Source organism: Malaclemys terrapin, chromosome 13 (genome assembly GCF_027887155.1).
Source record: "Malaclemys terrapin pileata isolate rMalTer1 chromosome 13, rMalTer1.hap1, whole genome shotgun sequence".
NCBI classification, from domain to species: Eukaryota; Metazoa; Chordata; order Testudines; family Emydidae; genus Malaclemys; species Malaclemys terrapin.
The window spans coordinates 39,139,926-39,162,385 of record NC_071517.1 but is presented as its reverse complement, the minus strand read 5'-3'; the positions used below and the strand labels follow the sequence as shown (position 1 = coordinate 39,162,385).

Sequence of the window (22,460 nt, the reverse complement as noted above, 5' to 3'; positions counted from 1 at the left end):
TCGGAGTCAGATAACACAGTGAATGGCCCTGAAAGGACCTGGGAATCCCCCAAACTCACTCCCCTAATTGCACAGGCACAGCCCTGCCAGGTAACGCTGAGTGGGGCCCTATCAGTGCAGCAGATAAAGGTCTCTCTTGTGCTGGTCACTGTGTGTAAGAGGGATGTAAATTCCTTTATCAGGCCCTGGTCAGCATCCCAGTCACAGCCCCTCAGTGACACCACAGACAGATCTCTATTGCAGTGACTGGCTACAAGAGCTTCCTGAACCAACGCTTCTTCCCCAATGTCGCTGAGATCCAGGTCTCAGCGCGGCTCCCAGAGGCTGCTCAAGGAGTGTTGTAGGGATCCTGGGGTAATATTGCAGCAACAGTGAGACACTCACACCCAGGAGAAAATGGGCAAAATTTGGCCCCATCCCAACTTTTAAATGGGGGATGGGTCATCCTGTAAAGTAGACACCAGAGGACATGCAGAAAAACAGGTCAATAACAGTTCCCTGCAAAGCAGTGTGGGATAGCTATTGGAGGACTGCCAAAATGGTGTGCAGCAGGATTGTGTGCACACAAACAGTAGACGGATAGAACTTTATTCGCAACATGGGGATTCACTTTGCAAAAGGACTCCAGAGTTCTCCATGAATGCAGAATTAGTGTGCTGGGAAGGATTGTGGTATGTGTGCACATACATTTTTAAATCAAATTAACTCAACTTAATCCAGTTTAACCCCCCTGTGTAGACAAGTAGGGTGGCCACTGACACATCCCCAACTACTGCACATTCCAGAACTTCTGGAACAGGATGGGCCTGCCCTTGTTGGCTTGACCCTGCCTCTGCCATCATGACTTCACAGGCACCACGCGTGCAAAGTCACACTGTACAGAGGACACTGTGGGGACTCTGTTTTGTTAATTGATGTGAGAAAAAGAAAGGAAGGATCATATCTTGATTACCAATTATATGTAGATAGAAAGTTAAAAATCAAATGACTTAATGCTGACAGAACTTCAAAGACAAATATATAATCTTGTGTGAGTTCACTTAAATATATTGCTTAATTAATTATATCATTTTTTCACCTATTAATTTTCAAAGATGTAGTGCATGAGGTGGGTGTATGTACCCTGCCTTCCAGAGAGAACCAGTCAAGACAATAAACTGAGGGGGGGGGAGAGAGAGAGAGCAGCTGCAGATGTGTGTAGTTGTGATGTTCACGACACATGTACATTATAAGCGAATAACCTCCTCTGACAATGTAATGGTTTATTTTGTTAAGATAAATATTTTGGATTTCTTGAAATTCCACAGTTGAAATACAAATGACGTTATTTAGAGAAGTAAAACTTCAATATAGACTTGAGGGAAGAATCAAAAAATAAATGTAAATAATTCCAATTCTAAAAATACGTTTAGATGCTTGTTTTTGAAATACTGTTGAAATGAAAATTAAAATGTTCTTGTATTTACACCTTGTTACAATAATATTTTCTAAATTAGAATAATCTTTTTTCTTTCATATTTTACGTTGAGCTTTCACGGGGTAGAAAATTCTGACAAGGGTAAATGACCCCATCCACCCCCATCTGCTACCCCTGGGGCAGGGGACGGGGAAGGTGAGGGCTGGGGGTTCCCAGGTGTCTGTTTTTTGACTGGAAGCTCCAGTTGAAAAGGGAAACTGGCAGCGTCCGGTCAGCACAAAAACTCCAGTTGCTGCAGTAACTGGCCCCCACTACTGGGGGCGGGAAGATCAGCAGTGCTGGGAGGGGACAGTCTGTGCCGCGGGGTCACTGTCAGGGACAGAGATTCCCCCCGGCCTGAGCTGGGACCGGGCAGATTATCAGGGGAGCCGCGTTTGTACCCCCAGCGTTGACACCAGGATAGAAATAAGGGCGGAGCGTCCCGGAGAAGGTGCCAGTGAAAGTGAAGAGATGGGACCTGTCAGTCACATTGTAAAACGAGACCTCGCCCGCCTCATAGTCCAGGAAAATCCCCACCCGGCTGGGCCTGACGCTCACGGGGAGGGGGGTTGAGGGGGAGGTGAGGGCCTTGTATTCCCCATCCCTCAGCCACACGACCCAGTATCCATCCTCAGGTCTGTATGTGACCTGCCCCTTCCTGCTCACAGATTCCCTACAAACCCCCAGGTCCCAGCCTGTCTTGTCTCCCACCTCCACCTCCCAGTAACGCCTCCCGCCCGCGAACCCCTCAGTGCCCAGGACAATGGTATATTTATCAAATCTCTCAGGGTTGTCGGGCAGATCCTGGCGTTTGTCTCCGACTCTCACACGTTTCCGATCCTCAGATAGGATGAGTTGGGGATGAGCCGTGTCTGGATCCAGAGTCACGTCCACTGGGGAGAGAGTCACAGAGTCAGGGCCGGGGGAAGGGGCTGGTCACTGAGATCAAAGGGAAATTAACCTGCACCCGTGTTAATTGCTGGGGATGGGGGTCGTTGCCTGAGGGGAGTCAGGGCCCGTCTAATAGGGTTACCATATCTCATAAATAAAAAAAGAGGACCCTCCACGGGCCATGGCCCCGCCCATTTCCTCACCCCTAGCCCCGCCCCAACTCCGCCCCTTCCCCACCCTAACTCCGCCCCCTCCTCCCTCCCACTCCCAGCCAGGGGGAAAGGGCTGCCCCAGTGCTACCAGCTTCATGGTTTCCCGGGCAGCCCCCAGACCCTGCGCCCCCAGCTGGCGCTTCCCCAGCGCATCTGGAGCCCGGGAGGAGAAGCGCCCAGCCGGGGGCGCAGGGTCTGGAGGCTGCCCAGCAAACCGTGAAGCCGGTAGCGCTCGGGCTTTGGGCAACCCCTATGCCTCCGGACCCTGCGCCCCCAGCCGGGCACTTCCCCTCCGGGGCTCCGGCGGCTCTGCGTAACTTACACTGTATAAGTTACACAGAGCCGAAGATGAGCAGAGCCCCCGCAGCTGGAGGCTCTGCTCCTCTTAGGCTCTGTTTAAGAGCCGGGCTGCCCCAGCGCTACCGGCTTCGGGGCAGCCCCCATGCCTCCAGACCCTGCGCCGCTGGAGCCCGGGAGGGGAAGTGCCCGGCTGGGGGCGCAGGGTCCGGAGGCAGGGGGGCTGCCCGAAGCCAGTAGCTCTCGGGCAGCCCGGTTCTTAAACAGAGCCTCCAGCGGTTGGGGCTCTGTGTAACTGACACTGTGTCAGTTACACAGAGCCCCGGTGGGTGGAGGCTCCAGCCCCCGCGGCTCTGCTCCTCCCTGACTCTTCGGCTCTGTTTAAGAGCCGGCTGCCTCAGCGCTACCGGCTTCGGGCAGCCCCCCTGCCTCCAGACCCTGCGCCCCCAGCCGGGCACTTCCCCTCCCGGGCTCCGGCGGCGCAGGGTCTGGAGGCACGGGGCTGCCCGAAGCCGGTAGCGTTCAGGCAGCCCGGCTCTTAAACAGAGCCGCCATTTTCCCGGACATGTTTGGCTTTTTGGCAATTCCCCCCGGACGGGGGTTTGACTGCCGAAAAGCCGGACATGTCCGGGAAAAAGAGGATGTATGGTAACCCTACCCTCTAACTGTGAGGAGACAATGAGGGGAAAGGGCAGGAGGAGCGGGGGAGGGGGGGGAGGGTGAGAAGCTGTCACGGGAGGCGCGGGAGGGGACAAGTAGATGCTGGGAGAGAAAAGGGGATGGGGAGCTGACAGGAGCAGAGGGGGTGGAGGGAGGGACATAGGGGAGGGGCGGGCACAAGGGCAATGGGGGGACAAGGGAAGGGACGGGCACAAGCAGGACAGAGGGGGGTGAATGGAGGGGCAGGTTCCAGAGGGTTGCAGGGGGAGAGGGTGGGGTGGGCTCCATGGGAGAAGAAGGGGACAGACCCCAGGAGGCTGCGGGGGTCAAGGGATGGGGCAGGCACCAGGGGGCGAAGGGGTGTGAGGGAATGGGGAGCTCCAATGGGGCAGGGGAAATCAAGGGGAGGGTGAGCTGCCAGGGGGTGAGATGATGAGGAGTGGGGCAGGTGGAACCATGAGGGGGAGCAAATGGGCAGGCACTGGTGCCAAAGGGGCAGAATGGGGGTTGACGGAGCAGGTGAGCCGAAGGGGGGCAGAGAGAGGGGTGTGGAGAAGGGCGGGACCAAGGGGGGCAGAGGGGTGTGAAGGGAAATGTGGACACCAGGGTGGCAGAGGGAAGATGAAGGGAGGGGTGGGACCCAGAGGTTAGGAGGAGAGGTGAGGGGTGGGGCTGTGCTGAGGTAAGGGGAAGGGCTGAGACCAGGGGTCCCAAAGGGGGGTGAGGGAAGGCAGGCAGAGGGGGCAAAGGAAACAGCAGGCACCAAGGAGGCAGATGGAGTAAGGGTAGAGCTGGGACTTGGGGCAGAGGAGGAGCTGGCACCAGGGGACTGGAGGAGTGGTGAGGGGCACAGTTGTCAGGGAGCCAGAGCGGGAGGGGAGGGGCGGGGTGAGAAATAAAGAGAAGGTGGCATGATTGATGGTGGCAAAGGGGCGAGAGCAGAGCGGGGTCAGTGGGGCAGAGGGTGGTGAGGGGGTGGGCAACAGGAAGGAAGGGAACAAGAGGAGTGTCAGGTGTTGGGGGGCAGGGGGAGGAAAGAAAGGGGTAGGCAGCAGAGGGGTGCGGGGGTAAGGAGAAGATCAGGTGAAAGGGGGTCAGCGTGGGGCTAGAGGAAGGGTGGGCACAGGGGGGTCAGGGAAGGGGTGGGTGTCAGGGGTCAGAGAGGGTGGGGGGAGGGGCAGGTGCCAGGAGGGCTGAGGGGTGTAAGAAGGGCAAAAGCCAGGACAGCAGAGGAGGGGGAGGGGTGGGGTGGCTCTCAGAGGGTGGGGGGGTGATGGCAGTGGTAGGCACCAGGGAAGCAGATGGGGGTGAGGGGAGGGGTGGGAGAGATGGCACAGAGGAGGGAAAGGGGAGAGGTGGATGCCAGGACATAGCAGGGGTGTGAAGTGATGGGTGGGCTCCAGGATGCAGAGGATGTTTGGGGGAGAGGGAAGGTGCCAGTAGGGCAGAGGGAGAAGGGACGGGTGAGTTCCAGCGGGGCAGAGATGGGTGGAGGGCAGGGGCACGTGCCAGGGAGGCAAAGTGGGAGTAGAGGGGCAGGGGCCCAGGGGATCAGAAAGGGAGTGAGAAGAGAGGGAGGGATGTTGGTGAGGGGTCAGAATAGACCGAGGGTCCAGGTAAGGGAGGGGCAGGAACCAGAGAGGGGTGAGGGAGGGGTAGGCCTCAGGGAATCTCTCTTGCTTTGGTGTCACGTGTGGTTGGTTTCTCGCTCAGATCAGGTCGGTGCTGTCCCCACACACACTGGGGGTGCAGCCCTGCCCCAGGGGGAGCTGCTGGGACTCTCCATGCTGGCGGGCCCCACCTTCCAGCCAGGCAAACACCACAGCCAGCCCCTCCCCTCGCCCGGCCCAGCCCCACCCCCACGGGGGCAGTTGTCTGGATTGCGCTCACTTGGGGGGCAGTACAGTGGAAGATTCTGAGGGGGTATAAATGCGCACTAATGGGCTGTTTCTAGTGAGGCCAGGGCAGTGGGGAGAGAAGGGGGCATTTCCCCACTTACTGACCCCTCCATCTGGGAGAAGCTGCACCGGGGACCAGTCCCAGTTCACACCCGCACAGCACGTCTGTACTAGGGGTTTGCACCAGTGCAGCTACATCGGTGCAAGGAAACCCTGGCAGACATGGCGTGAGATACTGGTGTGCCAGGGGCCGTAACCCCTCCCCTCACTGGGGTCATAGATCAATAATTACAGGGTCACTGGAGCAGGGGAGCTGGACTCTGGGCTCCCAGGTGGGGGCCGACCCACTGGGCTGCAGAGTCATTCTCACTCCCACGCTCTGGCCCAGTGCCCATGGCTGTGTTTAGACACAGGGGGACGTCATCAGACACCCAGAGCCCAGCGGTTTGAGCCCTCATGACATCACTGGGGGGGATTGAACCTGGGGTTCCCAGGTGAGGGCCCAGCCACTGGGCTAAAGGCTAGAAGGGAAGAAGCAGCACCTTTTTCTGTTCATTGAAACTTGACAGCAAACGCAAATAGTTTCTGTTGACTCGAAATATAATTTTGCAGCAAATAAACTATTTGTCCAAAACATTTCACCCAGCTCCACTGCAAACCTGTCTGAGCAACTTAGGAGCCCAAATCCCAGGTTCAGGACATCAGCTATGAAACACTCCAGAGCTGCTGTTTAATTTGCTCTTGGCAGACAAATGCCCCCTGAGGCCCTGATCTCACCCCCACAAATCAGGCTGAAAATGGAGACTCGGCTCCAGACTGAACTATCTGCCCAGAGCGATTGTCCCATGGTGGATAATGGTCACAGAGACCATCTCAGAGCCCCAGGGGCTCAAGTGTCTCCATTTAACACCTGCGCCATCCACCCCCCTCGCTCTCATTAACCAGCCCTGGGTCAGACACACTGGCAACTTTCACACCCAGACTCTGGAGACACTTTGGGTCCTTCTACACAGCCTGCAGAAGCGAGTCTCAGAATGGAGTGGACAGATTCAGGCTTAAGGGGCTCCCTCTTTGGAATTAAAAATAGCCGCGTAGATGTTCAGGTTCTGGCTGGAGCTCAGGCTCTGAAGCCCAGGGTGGAGCCAGATCTGCCCCTCACAGCGCACGCAGGGACATTGTCTGGGTCCACGTCCCCTTCACCCCCTTCCTGGGATGGGGAACAGCAGCCCCAGGACCTCTCCCTTCACCCCGAGGGCAGGGGAGTGAGAGCCTCGGCCTCCTGGGCATTGGGGCCTCCCAGCAAAGGTTCCTGGGTGAGCGTGAAAGTGTCTCCACCCAGAAAGCTCTGTGCACCCGGCAACTACACAGATATGCCCGTGGATCAGGATCCAGGATGGTCCTCTCCCCAGGAGTGATGGAAACTCCCTAAAAGTAGAGGGGTCACCCAATCGTGCCAGCCCTTCTCCTCGAGCTCCTGCCCCTGCACCGCCCCTTCTCCCCGAACCCCCATCCTCACATCGCCCCTTCTCCCCGAGCCCCGGCCTTCACACTGCCTCTTCCCCGTCAAGACCCTGACCCCCTGGTCGCTCCTCTCTGCCCCCTCCCCCCCCATTGCTCGCCCTTACAGCCGGTAAAAAGTGGGAGGCCTAGCCCTCCTATTAGTAAAAGTGATGGGGCCATGCCCTCCTGGTCTCCCTCTTCCAGTGCCCTTTACTCACCCCTGCAACCCTTTGGGGCAGTGTCAGTGAGTTCAGTGCTGGGGGTACGAGTGGGGTTTTACACCCCGGCTGCTGGAGCTCTGTGTATCGAGGGTACGAGGACATCACAGTGGCCGTGTGAGCCCCGCACTGTCCTGCCAACATGGCTCAGCCCTGACACTGCTGGAGCCTCTCCCTGGGGAGGAACCGTCCCTGCGACTCCTTCAGGCCTTGCCCTCCCTGTGGAGGTGGCTGGTAAGGGTGCTGTTAACGAGAGTTATGATGTGAGCTCCTGTGCGCTGGGAACCAGACTCTGAGCCTGGGCTGAGGTCAGTGACTGGGGAGTGAAAGGCCCCAACTCCCATCACTGTCCCCTTGAGCCAGCTGGTTCCTCTTCCCCATGCAGTGCGATACCAGCGATGCTCACACTTGGTGACACCCCCAGTGACCCAGCGGGCAGGGTGAGGGCCTGCTCAAGGAGCAATGGGCGCAATCTACAGCAAGGGAGACTGAGGCTGGAGAGGAGGAAACACTTTCTAACTCTCAGCGCTGTGAAGCTCTGGACCAGGCTCCTAGGGAGGCTGTGGGATCCCTGTCATTGGGGGTTTGTAAGAACAGGACAAACCCCTGCCAGGGATGGTCTAGGCCCTGCCCCAGCACAGGGGGCTGAATTAGGTGACCTCTCGAGGTCCCTTCCAGCCCTGCATTGCCATGAGTCTAGGTTACAGCTGTTCAGGGGCCGTGGGGGGGTCTAAGCATGGTGTGTGGCACATCGCAGAGTTAACAATGCTGAGAGACTGACTGGTTTCTTTGCATCAGTTTCCACCAGAAAGGTTGCTGGGGAGAGACCTGCCCTGGAGCTTCTCTGTTCAGGAAATAAAGACCAGGGAGCGAGGAGTGAAGAGGAGATATTGGAACAAACTGACAAACTAAAGAGCCAGCAGCCACCAAGAGAGATTAGATCCCTGCAAGATGGCAAATCCCAGGAGCTCTCAAATGACATCACATGATATGGCTGAACTGCTAACAATAATATGCATCTCATTAAAATCAGCTACACTTCTGGAGAATCGGAGGGTTGGGAATGTTGTAGCCAACTTTAAAATTTTGGTAGGAGTAATCCTGAGAATTACAGCCCAGTGAGCCTTACGTCAGTACCTGCTAAAGTAGTTGAAACTAAAACAGAATTCTAAACCAGCTCTATGAGAATGATAGGATAAGGTCTGACTAGCAGAGCTGGAAAGGAAACCTGTGTCCCACTAATCTATTAAATTGCTTTAAGTATGTCAGTAAAATCGTGCACAAAGGAGAACCCATTGGCATAACTGATGTGGACTTTCAAAGAGCCTTTAACAAAGTTCCTCACAAAAGATTATTAAGGAAACTAAGTCATCGTGGGGTGAGGTGTAAATTATTGTCCTGGAAAACTGTAAAGCAGCAAATTTCAAACTGTAAGAGGAAATGACCTCTCAAGGTCCCTTCCAGTCCTATGGTTGGATGATTCTATGAAATACTGTTTTATAGCATGCATAATTAGTCTGTGGAACAACTTGTCACAAGATAGCATTGAGACCATGAGTTTAGCAGGAGTAAAACAAAAGATATTTAGATTGACAATGAGAACATACAAATTTATACTGGGTAGGGTTAAAACAAAAAGAGACAAGCAAAGAAAAAACCCCAAATGGACAAAGAATTCAAAAAGGCCCAGGCAGTGATATGGGAATGTGAATCTCCAGACTTATCACAGTTCTCAAAAAATGCAAGCATTCTAGAGGGCAGAGAAACCCCCTCCTGCTTCAGGGCACAAGCCAATTGCTAACTGATGGGGGTCAGGAGGAAACTTTCCCTGGGGGCAGTTTAGTCTGTCATCAGCCACTAGGGGGTTTCTTGCTCCTTGTGAAGCAGCTACTGCTTCTTTTTTAGAGCCCGATTCAGTGAAACACTTAAGCACACACTGAATAGGGATGTACTGACTCGTGGGCTTAAAGTGCAACATGTGTTTAACTACCCTGCTGAATTGGGGCCCTAGTGAACATACACTAAAGGCCTGTTTAGATAATTATCCCCAAATAAAACAACTACTTTGAGGTTAAAGCTTTTATGAAAATCAACTATTATTTTTGGCTGAGGGAAGTGAGGCCCCACACCGAACTCAATGGCATTTCTATCTGTCAGTCTGTCCATCTGTCTGCAATGTGATAAGTTTGACAACCACATTCCATCAACTCCATTTCAGAGTATGTTTTAGGCATCAGTGGGCAGAAACTTCTGGATTTTGGTGAAAAATGGAAAACTATAAAAGCCTGATATGCACTAAAATCTCAGGATACTGGGTGAGGCAGTGACCTCAGGGTTAGGATTAGGGTTTAGGGTCAGGGTGCCCCTCATCCCCATCCAGCCATCGCCCTAGCCAGGTCACTTGTCCCCAGTCCTTCCAAACTCCTCCCCACACCGCTGATCTAGGGTGACCAGATAATAAGTGTGAAAAATCAGGACAGGTGGTGGGGGGTAATAGGTGCCTATATAAGAAAAAGCCCCCAAAATCGGGACTGTCCCTATAAAATTGGGACATCTGGTCACCCTATGCTGATCCCACTCCCGTGCAGAACCCTGTTGATTTTGGTGAAAACCAGAAACATGGAAAAATGGATTATAGTAGACTTTGGTTTTCCAATTGTTACCTAGCAGCTCTGTGTTCTTGGGGAACCGGGGTGCAGTACCCAGCCTGTCTGACTCAAAAAAGACCTCCCCCTGCCCCCAGCCTCTGCTTGAAAGAAAACCGATCAGAAGAAAGACTTACAAAAAGCAATGAAAAGTCATACCTAAATCCCTGGGATAAGGGTGACAGGATTAAGGAAACTCCCCTAGCCTCATTTGCATCAAAGATGGGACAAGGAGGCATCTCCATTAGCATACAGACTGGAAAACAGAGATTCCAAGGCAAGAACCACAGGGAACTCTGGGACCAGAAAAGCAGGGAAGCAATGCATCATGGGGGATCTCTGCTCCAGATGTTAGTGAACCTATGCGTGCACACACCCAGCTCAGTGGTTATCAGACCAATTCTAGTAATAATTCCTTTATTGGTATCCAAAATAGTGAAGCTCCCTAATTGCATTGTGAGCTCCCTTGAAGGAACACTGCACATAGCCAACTCCCATTGTCTAGCCTGAACAAAACACTTTAGTACACTCCCTTGAGCGATCAGTTTACCCATAAACAAATCTAGTGTTCTCTTCCCCAAACCATTGTTGTTTCCCTACAAACACCCCTATCCATACTCAAGTGAGTGTTCTGATGCCTGATCCAAAATCTGCATCATTTCCACTGGGACTTCATCTTCTCTTGACTGATCGTGCTGGGGGCTCTGCCTGTCTCCAGCACTCCAGACCCTCAGCTACCACCATCTCCTGGGACCCCCCTGATCGATTCAACTGTCACGAAGTGGTGAGAACACACACACACACTCTCTCTCTCTCTAGGTATAGCCTTCTGCAGGGGCAGCTCTATGTTTTCTGCCGCTCCAAGCCACTTCGGCAAGCCTGAGGGTGGTCCGCTGGTCCCGCGGATTCGGTGGCGTTTCTGCGGGTGATCTGACGGCCCCGCGCCTTCGGAGGGCCCTCTGCCAAATTGCCGACGAAGCCGCGGGACTGGCGGACCTCCAGCAGGCATGCCACCGAAGGCTGCCTGACTGCCACCCTCACGGCGACCGGCAGGCCTCGCCCTGCGGCTTGCCGCCCCAGGCATGAGCTTGCTGCACTGGTGCCTGGAGCCGCCCCTGGCCTTCTGACCCTGACTTGTGTGATCAGCTATAATTTTGTAAACCTGACTTTTATAATCAAGTTTAAGTTAGATTTAATATTATAACTGTTTGTTTGGCTCCCCTATGGTTATTACCTGGAAATAAATAACTTTCATGATTAAGCTGGTTGCTTCTCTCTCTCTCCCCCTTCCACTCCCCCATGGATGTTTTTTGGTTTCCTGATTTGCTCTGTAGCACGTTCCTCGCACCTAAGCTAAAAGATCCCTGCAGCGCCCAAAGATCCTGTGGGGTTTGCTCATCAAGTGGGTTACTACCAGAACAATTGTAACGTGAAAGTGGGGGTAGGGACATGCTGAACCTGGGACATATGAGTGTGGCAGATTGAAAGTGCTGCTCAACCCAGCCTGCTCAGGGTTACTCTATTCCATGCGGTGCCCATGGCATATGAGGGTGACAGCTTGGAAATGCTGCTCGACCCAGCCTGCTGAGTCCAGGGACATATAAGGGGTCAGCTTGGGAGTGCTGATTAACCCGGTCCTCTCAGACATGCTCTGGTAATGCGTATGTCTGTGTGTTCATCTGATTCTGGGGCTGGAAGAACTGAGCCCTGGGGAACCTAGGTCCTGCACGATAGCTCCATTGGGCGGGGACTTGTAGAAGGGAGAAGTAGAGCTCTGTATGAGAACACAAGTGACACAAGCAGCACATTGATAGAAGTACAGAACCCCCTGCCCCCAAAAGAGTAACCCTAATAAATGAGTGTACCCCAAAGTAACGGGCAAAGCTGGTAACAATGCTCAAACACTGTGACAGGGTCACACTCTCATGAGTAAGTCTCACTCACTGAGCAGCAAACCACTGACCCAACCTCACACTGGGCTGCACTCAGAGCAGACGAGGGGCCCGTAGGATTCAGCTTGTTACCCAGTAACTCACGGCCCAGGTCAGACCACAGCAGCCAGACCGGCCCCTCCCCCAGCTCAGAAAGTTCAGCAGCCTTGGCTAATGGGGGCTGGGGCAGTGCTGAGCGGTGGCCACGCCATGCAGCCCTCACGTGTCCCAGGAGAGAGGCACAGACATGTCATCTGTTACCAGTCTGTGCTGCTCCCAGCACAATGGGCCCAGTCCAGGCCTCACAGCACCTGGCTCAGGGACACCCATTAACTCAGCCATGGAGGGATCAGGATGTCAGAGTGATGGGGCCTGGTCAGATACCTGGGCAAGTACCAGCAGGTGGCTGTAAGTAGCAGGCAAACTGCCCAGCACTCAGCGCATCAGCCTCCAGCTATCAAACAGCTCCAAGCCTGTCAGATGGGTGCATGCGTGTCCTGGGTCCCAGGCGCTGTCCAGATCCCCAGGCACAACACAGCTGAATGTCCCAGTAGACTCCACTCACCTCCAAATCTTTTCAACACTTCATTCATGTCAAGGGAAATTTTATACATGTCCTTCAGGTCAGTAGAAACAGCTTCTGGTTCCTGGAGTTTCACATTCTCACTCCTATGAAGAAAACGTCCCATCATCACTCAGCTGCTCTGTACACACGTCATCCCAGAACCACCACCAGGAATATAAGAGCAATGAAAGTGGGAAACACACCTGCTCAATGTGCTTTTCACATCCTGAAAGGAAAAAGACAATCAATGTTCTGTATTAACACAATGTGCATGAAACTGAGTGAATCTCGCTCTGGGCATCAACCTTTCATCTAAAAAATAGATCAACCCTCCCAGGCTTCACTGTTTTGTGGTAAAATCTCATCCACCGTTTTGCAGTAATACTTGTTTCATTTATGTAGGTGAGACAGGAATTTAGCTGAAGGTTTCTACCTTCTAGGGACCCAACCCATCAGTATCTGTGTTTATCGACTGTGTTGGGTCCAATGTTCTGGGGTCAGAGCAGGGATGGGTTTAGCTCAGTATCATTTTTGTATCATCCATTTACTCTCCCACGGCGTCACTGGGTCTCCAGGAGGAGAATTCCACTCTAACATGAACAGCCATATTTTGGAACTGATGGAGCCCTTAGCCAGATGTTCTGTTTGTCTGTAACCACAGAACACATTTACTCTCATTGTTGGGATCCAGACCCAGGGATCTGAGCTATAACTCTGGATGGTGGAGAATTTTGATGCCGTCTCACCTTTAGCAGCTCGACAACTGGTTGCTGACACTTCTCCTCGATCTCTGTGATCAGCTGCTGCAGAGAGGAGCTTTGCTGGGAGAGTTTGGTGACATTTTCCTGTAGTCTCTGCAGAGTCTCCCTCTCCTCCTCCTCCAGGCTCTGCAGAAGCAACTGCTCCTGCTCTCTCAGCAGCGTGTGCAGTCTGTTAAATTCACCTGCAATCGTCTCTCTCCTGTTCTTCACATTCCTCTGGAGATAGAAGGATAGGAAAGGCACATAGAAAACATGAGCCGGATGTTGAGTTACACGGACTGGGCCTCTGACCATGAAGCAGGGGATATTAGGTCAGTATCAGGTTTGTAAGGATATTTACGTACCATAAAGGGTTTGTTTTAGTTCAGAGTTAATAAGGCCAGTTCCACAGTGGGGTTGTCCAGGGTGCTTTGTAAAGCCGCAGTATGTTATTGCAGGTGGCATGGGATGGACACAGTGGAGTGGGGAGAAATCGAGGGAACAGGAGAGATTTACAGGGGGCTGCACAGGGCGTACGTGGGGGGATTTGGGTGCCCAGTGCTTTGCCCTCAGACACCACAGGGAGCCGTCACAGTGAGATGTGGGCGATGCTCCTTCTTTGACAACCTGCTCCCAGGGCTGCAAAGTTCTGGACCTTGGGCTGGTGCTAATAGTCCTTTGGGTGCCAGCCTGGGACTCACGTGGGTGTTGGGCACCCAGGGCATTGTCAGGGCTGGCTTTGGCCTCACCCAGCCTGGTCGAGTGCCCCATGCCCATTTGTCTAGTGCCCCTGGGATCACAGCCTTTAGGGAGCCCTCTAGGCTCACAGAGCAGCGGGTTGGCTGATGCCAGCTGTGTCCCCACCTGCTCCCTGAAAGGATCTGCGGGAACGATGCTGAGCCAGTGCTGATCCTGGCTGGGGGAGGGGCTGGCTGCTCTGCACTGGCCTCTCTAGCTCCCCTGCAGCTCAGCTCAGTCTGTGCCCTGCGCTGACCCCCTCCCTTCCCTGTGCAGGGCTCTGACCCGTCTGTCTGTCCAGCCCCCTGTGTGGTGGGGGAGGGGCTGTGCTCCGTTTCTGAAGAGGCAGCTGCTTGAGTGCTGGAACTTCCACCTCCTACCTCTGCCCCGGCTAACCCGAGTGGCGCAGCGTTATCATATCTCCTAACATCTCCCCCCGTCAGACACGGACAGCGCATCCTTCATGGGGCCTGTCACCTCCCGGCCCTGCTCCCACCCCTGGGGATACCCCCACCTGGCTCAGGCCCATGACAGCCCCTCTCAGTGGGTGAGTGGCCGCCCCTGCTGGGCCTTGTCTCACAATCACTGGGACTGCAGTTACTCTGCCGAGTGACACTGATCATTGGGCCGTGACCTCTGGTGATGTAGGACGTAACTCGCTCTCACGGGGCAATAATCAATGGTTTCAGAACCACCCCAGTGACTGTCCCAAGGGGCAGCCGTCTCCATGGCGCCGGCTGGTCACTTTGCGGGACACATTCAAATCTGGCTGTTAATTGTTATGCACCTAAATCCCTATTGTCTGGGGGAACTGAGCACCAGCTGCTTCCGGTGCGGGCAGTGGGAGCTGCTGCGGTTCTGTCCTCTGAAAATCAGCCACTTCCGCCGGGCTCTAAATACGGCTTCAGATGCAGAACCAGAGGCACCAGCTCTGAGCATTTCAGCTCTTGTAAATGGCCATTTTTATCTGAATAGTGGGACACCTACTTCTCCTCTCATCCCTGCTGCTGGCACCTTCCTCACACCCCCTATGCTCTTGGCAGGGATTTCACTGTAAAAGGCAGGTGAACCGGAACAGACATTGTGTCCCCTGGGTTCATCACCTGGCTACAGACAAGCACAGGTGAAGTCACAGTAACAGTAGCAGGTGACTGGGATGAAGCGGCCACGTGATGGCAACAGAGGCTGTGAAGTGGCCGAGCGCTGCCTGGCTTTACTCTGACCTGCCCCTGGCTCTGTTCACTCAGGGGGTGTCCACACTGCAATGAAGGTGTGACAGCACCGTGTGTAGACACACCCAGACTAGCTTTGATCTGGCTAGCTCAGGTACTGGTAGGTATGAAGCCGCAGCAGCACGGGCTGTACAAGCCCACCCAGACCCCTGGGTGTTACTCAGTGACTAGCCTGCAGCTGGCTGTTGGGGCCATGTAGATGCAGCCTAGGGGCAGATTTTCTACAAAGCTCCACACCCACAACTGGGTTTGATGCTCAGAAGAGCTCAGCTCCCAGCATGGCCCCAGCCCAGCCAGCTGAGTGACTCTGAACCTCACCCATGGGGGCAAATCATCCTCCCAGCTCCAGTGTCTGGCCCAGGCACTGGGCAGAGTCACTGCAGGGATTGTGGGTGCAGAGCGAGAAGGAACAATCTGATTCCTCCAGGCTGCAAAGAAGCTGCAGAGCTTTGTCATGGAGGGCATTGAAAACCGATGGCTGGAGCAGCCGACACACCATCCCCACCTGCAGGAGGGAAACAGGAGCCATGGAATAGTGGAAACACTGCACCCCATATTGAGAATTTGCCCCATCAGAGATCTCAGAGGGGGGTCTGCACCAGTGTACAAGGGCCAGGAACGGCCCCTCCTCCTCTGCCTACGGGAGCTGCTGTGCTGAGATCTGTCCCAGAGAAACAGCCTGATGCTGCCAGCACCCTGGATGGCAGGTACCATAGGCCAGGGGAGGCTGAGCCTCCCCAGACAGGCTGCAGCGCCCCTCCATTTGGAGGCAAGCTGCAGACCTGCCGCCTTTGGAGTGCTGCCTGCGCTCCGCCCGGAGGCCTCAGTCCCACTCTTCCCCCGAAGAACGAAGCACCCGCCGCTTGCCGCCCATCAGGTATGTGGGGGGCCCCCGCCACTTGCTCCTCTCTGCCCCCCCGTCACTTGCCCTTAAGACAGGAGGGGGCAGAAAGCAGCAAGCGGCAGGTGAGGGGGCCTTGGGGGAGGGGGTGGGGGAGAGGAGCGAACTGCAACAGTGAACAGTGAGCCTCTGGGGAGGGGGCTGAGAGGGAGTGGGCCATGGGGCAGAGCAGGAGCGGAGCGTGGCCTCGGGGAGAGGAGGACAGAGGGGGTGGAGCAGTGGGCAGGGCGATGATCCGGGCGCAGGGGAGGTTCCGGCACTCATATCCGGCCTCCCCCAATGCCAGATGCATGCGCTGCCCATGGCCAGCACCAAGCCTGTGCAACGGAGCAAACAACCAGAGCAGGTTCATAACCTCATCCTGGAGCTTTACGGCCCCGTCATTCCTGGGAGCTGCAGGGGGAAGGGCTCAGGGAGGAATAAACCCAGACACCCACCTGCCATTCTGTGGTTTTCTCCTCCTCTTTAGACGTCAGAGCCAGGGCCTCTTCCAGCTCCTTCCTCAGAGGGTCCAGGGCTCCCTGGAGTTTCACCTGCAGGGGCATTGTGTGCGATAAACAGCCATTAGTCTGCCTGTCCGATGGGTGGACAGTACTGTCCATATTGGCATTTCATACACCAGCAGTAAATACCCTGGACGCGAGCAGCAGACTCGGCTCTGCCGGCCCCAAAGGCCTCATGGGAGCAGAGACGCCAGTCTCAGAGCAGGGGCTCTGCTTCCTGCAGACACTCAGGGCTTCTCAGAGCCTGTGTTTGAGCTCAAGTTTCCCATCACCGAGCACAGGCCAGAGGGGAAAGAGCTGGGAAGGTTCTGAACGATCCCTCCTGCCAGTGAGAGTGAAGAGGTTGGGACAGCACCTCGCTGCCCTGTACCCAGACCCAGGCCAGGAACAAGACCCCACTGTGCTCTCGTCTGTCCAGGCTCACATGTGGCCTCCCTCAGGCAGCAGCTGAGCACCTGAGCCAGCGCAGTCCCATTAACTGTACACATGAGCATAGCTAGGAGGGGAGCAGGGGGCGCGGCCGCTCCCCCCTGAGCAGATTTTCTAAAAGCGGCCGGAGCCAGGTTTTGCATGGCCCTCCCGCATCCCCAGCCCCGCTTGCTCGTTTCAGGCGGCGTCGGCCGGTTTCCTGGCTCCCCCCGCCCGCAGCTGCCCAGCTCGCTAAGCCGAGCCTCGCTTGGTGCACGCTGCCCCCGCAGGGGTGGGCTCTGCCGGGAGGGGAAGGGACAGCAGCACAGCCCCCCAGCGTGGCGGGAGAAGGGGGGGCTGAGGAGCAGCAGCCCTGAGCCCTTTAAATCCCCCCCCTTCGCAGCTCTGGCAGCTGGGCTGGGGCCGGGATTTAAAGAGCCGTGAGCTCCCGCTGCTGCGGGGAGCCCTGAGCCCTTTACATCCCGGCCGGCCGGCCCCAGTCCTGTTTAAATAATTTTTTTAATAGTGTTTTAAATAATTTTTTTCAGTCCAGAGGAAATTCGTCACTTATCTTTTTTAACTTTATAAAGTGCTGTGCACAGCTATAACAGTATAAAAACATAAAACAAAGAAAACAATTATTTTCAGGTGTGATTAATAATTCAAAGGCTTAGAGTCAATGCAGGTCACCAGATATATACAGGCGAATGTATTTGATTGCTCACAAACCAACTACGGGTATTTTTGTGATCTAGCTGAGACCCCAACAGGTATCAAATACTTAGTTACATTTGTAGCTTGGTATATATTTTCCCTTTCTCTCTCTCTCTCTCTCTCACTCTCTCTCTCCTTCAGGGATGCTATTTTAATTTTGTTGTCTTCTTTTTCTATTGCCAGCTATAGTTACCACACAAGAGACCAGTACAACTAGTAAGTCTTTTCTCACTCTTGCCTTACTCTTGGACAAGGGGGATCCAGTGGACATGGTGTACTTAGATTTCCAGAAAGCCTTTGACAAGGTCCCTCACCAAAGGCTCTTACGTAAATTAAGTTGTCATGGGATAAAAGGGAAGGTCCTTTCATGGACTGAACTGGTTAAAAGACAGGGAACAAAGGGTAGGAATTAATGGTAAATTCTCAGAATGGAGAGGGGTAACTAGTGGTGTTTCCCAAGGGTCAGTCCTAGGACTGATCCTATTCAACTTATTCATAAATGATCTGGAGATAGGGGTAAAAAGTAAGGTGGCAAAGTTTGCAGATGATACTAAACTGCTCAAGATAGTTAAGACCAAAGCAGACTGTGAAGAACTTCAAAAAGATCTCACAAAACTAAGTGATTGGGCAACAAAATGGCAAATGAAATGTAATGTGGATAAATGTAAAGTAATGCACATTGGAAAAAATAACCCCAACTATACATACAATATGATGGAGGCTAATTTAGTTACAACAAATCAGGAAAAAGATCTTGGAGTCATCGTGGATAGTTCTCTGAAGATGTCCACACCATGTGCAGAGGCGGTCAAAAAAGCAAACAGGATGTTAGGAATCATTAAAAAGGGGATAGAGAATAAGACGGAGAATATATTATTGCCCTTACATAAATATATGGCACGCCCACATCTTGAATACTGCATACAGATGTGGTCTCCTCATCTCAAAAAAGATATACTGGCACTAGAAAAGGTTCAGAGAAGGGCAACTAAAATGATTAGGGTTTGGAGAGGGTCCCATATGAGGAGAGATTAAAGAGGCTAGGACTTTTCAGCTTGGAAAAGAGGAGACTAAGGGGGGATATGATAGAGGTATATAAAATTATGAGTGATGTAGAGAAAGTAGATAAGGAAAAGTTATTTACTTATTCCCATAATACAAGAACTAGGGGCCACGAAATGAAATTAATAGGCAGCAGGTTTAAAACAAATAAAAGGAAGTTCTTCTTCACACAGCGCACAGTCAACTTGTGGAACTCCTTACCTGAGGAGGTTGTGAAGGCTAGGACTATAACAGCGTTTAAAAGAGAACTGGATAAATTCATGGAGGTTAAGTCCATTAATGGCTATTACCCACGATGGATAAGGAATGGTGTTCCTAGACTCTGTTTGTCAGAGGGTGGAGATGGATGACAGGAGAGAGATCACTTGATCATTACCTGTTAGGTTCACTCCCTCTGGGGCACCTGGCATTGGCCACTGTCGGTAGACAGGATACTGGGCTAGATGGACCTTTGGTCTGACTCAGTACGGCCGTTCTTGTATTCTTATGTTACGGAATATTCTTTTCAATATGTGATCCATGTTTACATGCCTATTGAAGGGTAGCCCTTAAATTCACAGTGGATTTCTTGAATTCTCACTTCCATTTGTATACATACACACCTGTATTCTCATGGACATAGCAGATATCTGCAGAAGCAAATGCAATATTTCTTAATCTGGCTTTCTTTTCTCTTAAATAGAAAATTATTCTTGGAGCAACTCCATTTCAGATTTTTTTAACTCTTTTTCTTGTCCCCCAACAAATAATGGTGTGAACACAGCTGTGTATGGCCCTGCATATAGTATCCATGGTACCTTCCCTACCAGATTTAATAATTTTATCTTAAGCTGAATTGATGTGTCCATAAAATCCTATTTGCTCTGCAGGGTTTGGAGTTGACCTCTGGTTCTTTTGCAAGGGGGAATTAAACGGCAAGAAATGAAGAGGAAACTTGTGGTACTTTCGTCCTTCCAGACTCCTTCACAATGTTTTCCCCACAGCAGCAAGTGACCTAGCTTATTACAATAGCACATGTCAGATGTAATTCTACTTTATTTTTGCCAGTAACTCAAAGTTTATTGAAATGTTTTTTTTTTTAAAGTATTTTATTTTGGCTTTTTATTTATTTATTTACCAGTTCCTCCATCTACTACACAGGAGCCCATTACTACATGTAAGTTTGTATTCCAGTTTAAAGAGTGGCCTGTGATTTCACAGGGCATGTACTAGATTCCTGTCTCCACTGCTTTACAGAAATATACCTGCATTCCAATGGAAAGAGCAGATATTTGCAGAAGTGAAGCCATTTTCTTCTTCTGTGGCTTGCTTACTATTTTGACAGTAGGAAATTATTCCATAGGTGGCTCCTTTTTCCATCCTCCTAAGCCCTTGTCTACACTGGAGGGGGGGTTGCACTGATGTGCCACGATGTAAGCAACTACAGGTGAACATTACTAGTTTAGATGAGCTGCACCAATGCAACACCAAGAAATAAGGGAACCATCGGCTGGAAACCAAGCGTGCAGCACTACAATAGGCACCTGTCACTTGGAAGTTAACACGGCTTCCAAGCTTTCAGTTTTCTCACATCAGGACATCCAAGGAGACCTCGACAGAACAGCACAAAAGCCACAATCTGGTGGGCAGAGCTCCTGGTGGCTCTAAAGCCCAGCTGGTGCCAATGGAAGAGGTGGAGAAGGAAGAAAAAGGGGGGGAGGAGGGGATTTTTTTTTCCTCGTGTTCTCTCTTCACCGGCATTTTTTCTCCGCGAGCCATGGCAGCCCGGGGAATGACTCTGCCGCAGCCGAGCCGCCGCTCTGCTCCGGGGGCGAGGAGTGACAATTACAAACGACTGTATTCTGTGATTTACTTTCTGGAATCTAAAGTATATCTAAGAATAATCTGAAGTTCTCCTGTGAAATACCGGCTGTGCAAACCCTTCCGTGGCTGGATCATTCTTGTGTTTTTATTTCAAGTACAAATAAATATACATAACGAATTTAAAAGTATGTAATTAGTAATTTGATATGTCGGGTGGCGCCTTTTTTTATGTGTTCGTTCCCCCTGATGTTAGAACCTGGCTACGCCACTACAGAGTGAAGCTGTGATGTGGCTGGAGGTCAGTGAGGAACAGGGAACACACTCGGTCTGGGGGAATGTGCCACCCATAATTATAACTGCTCCAGAGCTGTAATACCCCAGGGCTCTCTTCCCCTTTGACAGCGTGTGATTCATTCACACAGCACAGCAACGTGCTCCTGCCCCGTCAGCCCCGCTCTGCGCAACACCCCTGGCAGCCCCCCAGAACCCCCACCTGAGATCTCCCCATTTCACTCTCTCTTTTCTCTGAGCTCTCGAGTTCTGTCCTCCTCTCTGCCCAAGGGCCCAGTCTGCTGCTGAGAGCTCCTGGGGTGCTGCTTGACTGACAGCCCTGCAGTGCTGCAGGGAAGCAGGGAGGGAAGGAGGAGCCAGCAGGGGCTAGTGAGAGACAGGAGGTGGAAAAGCAGCCTTTGCATCCAGCAAAACAGCTTCGTAAATGAGCAGGGATCAGGAGGGGGGGGGGGTGGGAACAAATATTGCTGGATTCTTTGAAGCTCCACCCACAAAATAAGCCCCACCCATGTGAGTCACCAAAAGGAGACACCAGGATCTGTTCAAATTGTGCATTGTTCAAAACAGGATGGAGTTGCTAATTGGCTCCAAGGGGCTCCTGGGGCCAGACTCCCCTCATGGGGCTAGAATATACCCCGGGGCTCTGCTGAGCTCTCTGGGCCTGGTCCTTCTTTACTGGGGGGAAAATAACAGGGGAAAACATCACCCGCATGTGGCACTGGAAGGAGGCGTCCCTGGCAATAAACGGTGCCGAGCTGTAATTCTCCCTCTCCACTCTCACATGGGGAACAAAATAATTAACGGTGTTGATATTTAAAGGATCAGTTCTCCAGTCTGAAGGTAACCCACTCCCATAGACTGGCCTGCAGCTCTTGTGATTTAAACCTCACTGATTGTTAACACCGGCCATTGTGTAAATAGTCCCCTTATTTCAGCAGGGGAAGCTGGGTTTGAAAAACATTCAGAATCTCAGAGAAAAGTTTCCCATATCAGATATCTTTTAAGACTTGATATCCTGATTCTGTCGCCACACTGCCAGATCATTAATTTTGTTATAGCATCTCCCATACAATGAAGGCTTTACAGAGCTGAATGATGCATCACACCTGTGACAGGCAAATTTCAGTGAAATCAGCCTGTGATTAAAATCCAAAGTTATTACCCATTAAACTTGCCAGCAATTCCCTACCTTGTACTCCTGCGCAGCCTCCTTTATGGGAACCACCCTGTGATCTCTGTGATCCCGGGACAGATGGCAAACCAAACAGACAGAAGTTTGATCCTCTTCACAGAACAGTTTCAGAGCCTCCTGGTGTTCCCCACACACCCCGTCCCCTCCTGCTCCCTTTGCTGCCTGTAAACTCAACCGTTTGGCTATTTCTACAACATTTGCCAGCTGCCTGTTCGGCCTGAGGTTTCCCTGTTGCACAGTTTCTCTGCACTGAGGGCAGGAGACGTCTGTATCGGATCCCTCCCAGCACTGGGTGATGCAGACTCGGCAGAAATTGTGCCCACAGTCTATAATCACCAGGTCCTTAAAATACTCCAGGCAGATGGGGCATGTAGCTTCCTCCCGGAGACTTTCCACGGGGTTGTCTGTGGCCATGGCTCCCTGTGGACAGGGTAACAGGGTTAGTCTCACTTTTCTGAGCTCAGAAATAAGTCCCGCCTGCAGCAGCAGCAATTGGGTGTTTCCCTTCCTGGAACTGACTCAGGCTGTTTGCTGAGCTGGAGACAGATCACCCCTAATGTTCCAGCCCTGGAGGCTTTGGTGAGAAATGTCCCAATAAGGCTC

The 22,460-nt window shown here is 52.7% G+C and overlaps 1 protein-coding gene across 1 annotated transcript; it reads right to left on the bottom strand.

Moving 5' to 3' along the window:
* Window positions 1-1,307: 1,307 nt before the first annotated feature.
* Window positions 1,308-22,271, bottom strand: LOC128847234 (E3 ubiquitin-protein ligase TRIM39-like). The gene is made up of 7 exons (XM_054046612.1): window positions 21,855-22,271; window positions 16,322-16,417; window positions 14,739-14,858; window positions 13,020-13,250; window positions 12,477-12,499; window positions 12,274-12,377; window positions 1,308-2,349 (listed from the first exon to the last, which is right to left on the bottom strand). Exons 1-7 carry the CDS (start codon window positions 22,269-22,271, stop codon window positions 1,790-1,792), a joined length of 1,551 nt encoding a protein of 516 aa, XP_053902587.1. The 3' UTR covers window positions 1,308-1,789.
* Between the last annotated feature and the right edge of the window lie 189 nt (window positions 22,272-22,460).

Bases quoted from the DNA above. Each gene is read 5' to 3' on its own strand.
- LOC128847234 (XM_054046612.1), bottom strand. From the start codon at position 22,271: ATGGCCACAGACAACCCCGTGGAAAGTCTCCGGGAGGAAGCTACATGC. The intron at 16,418-21,854 runs GTAGGGAATTGC...ATGCCCCTGCAG, and splicing joins AGGCTGCGCAGGAGTACAAG to GTGAAACTCCAGGGAGCCCT. The intron at 12,500-13,019 runs GTGAGACGGCAT...TTTTCCTTTCAG, and splicing joins CAGTTGTCGAGCTGCTAAAG to GATGTGAAAAGCACATTGAG.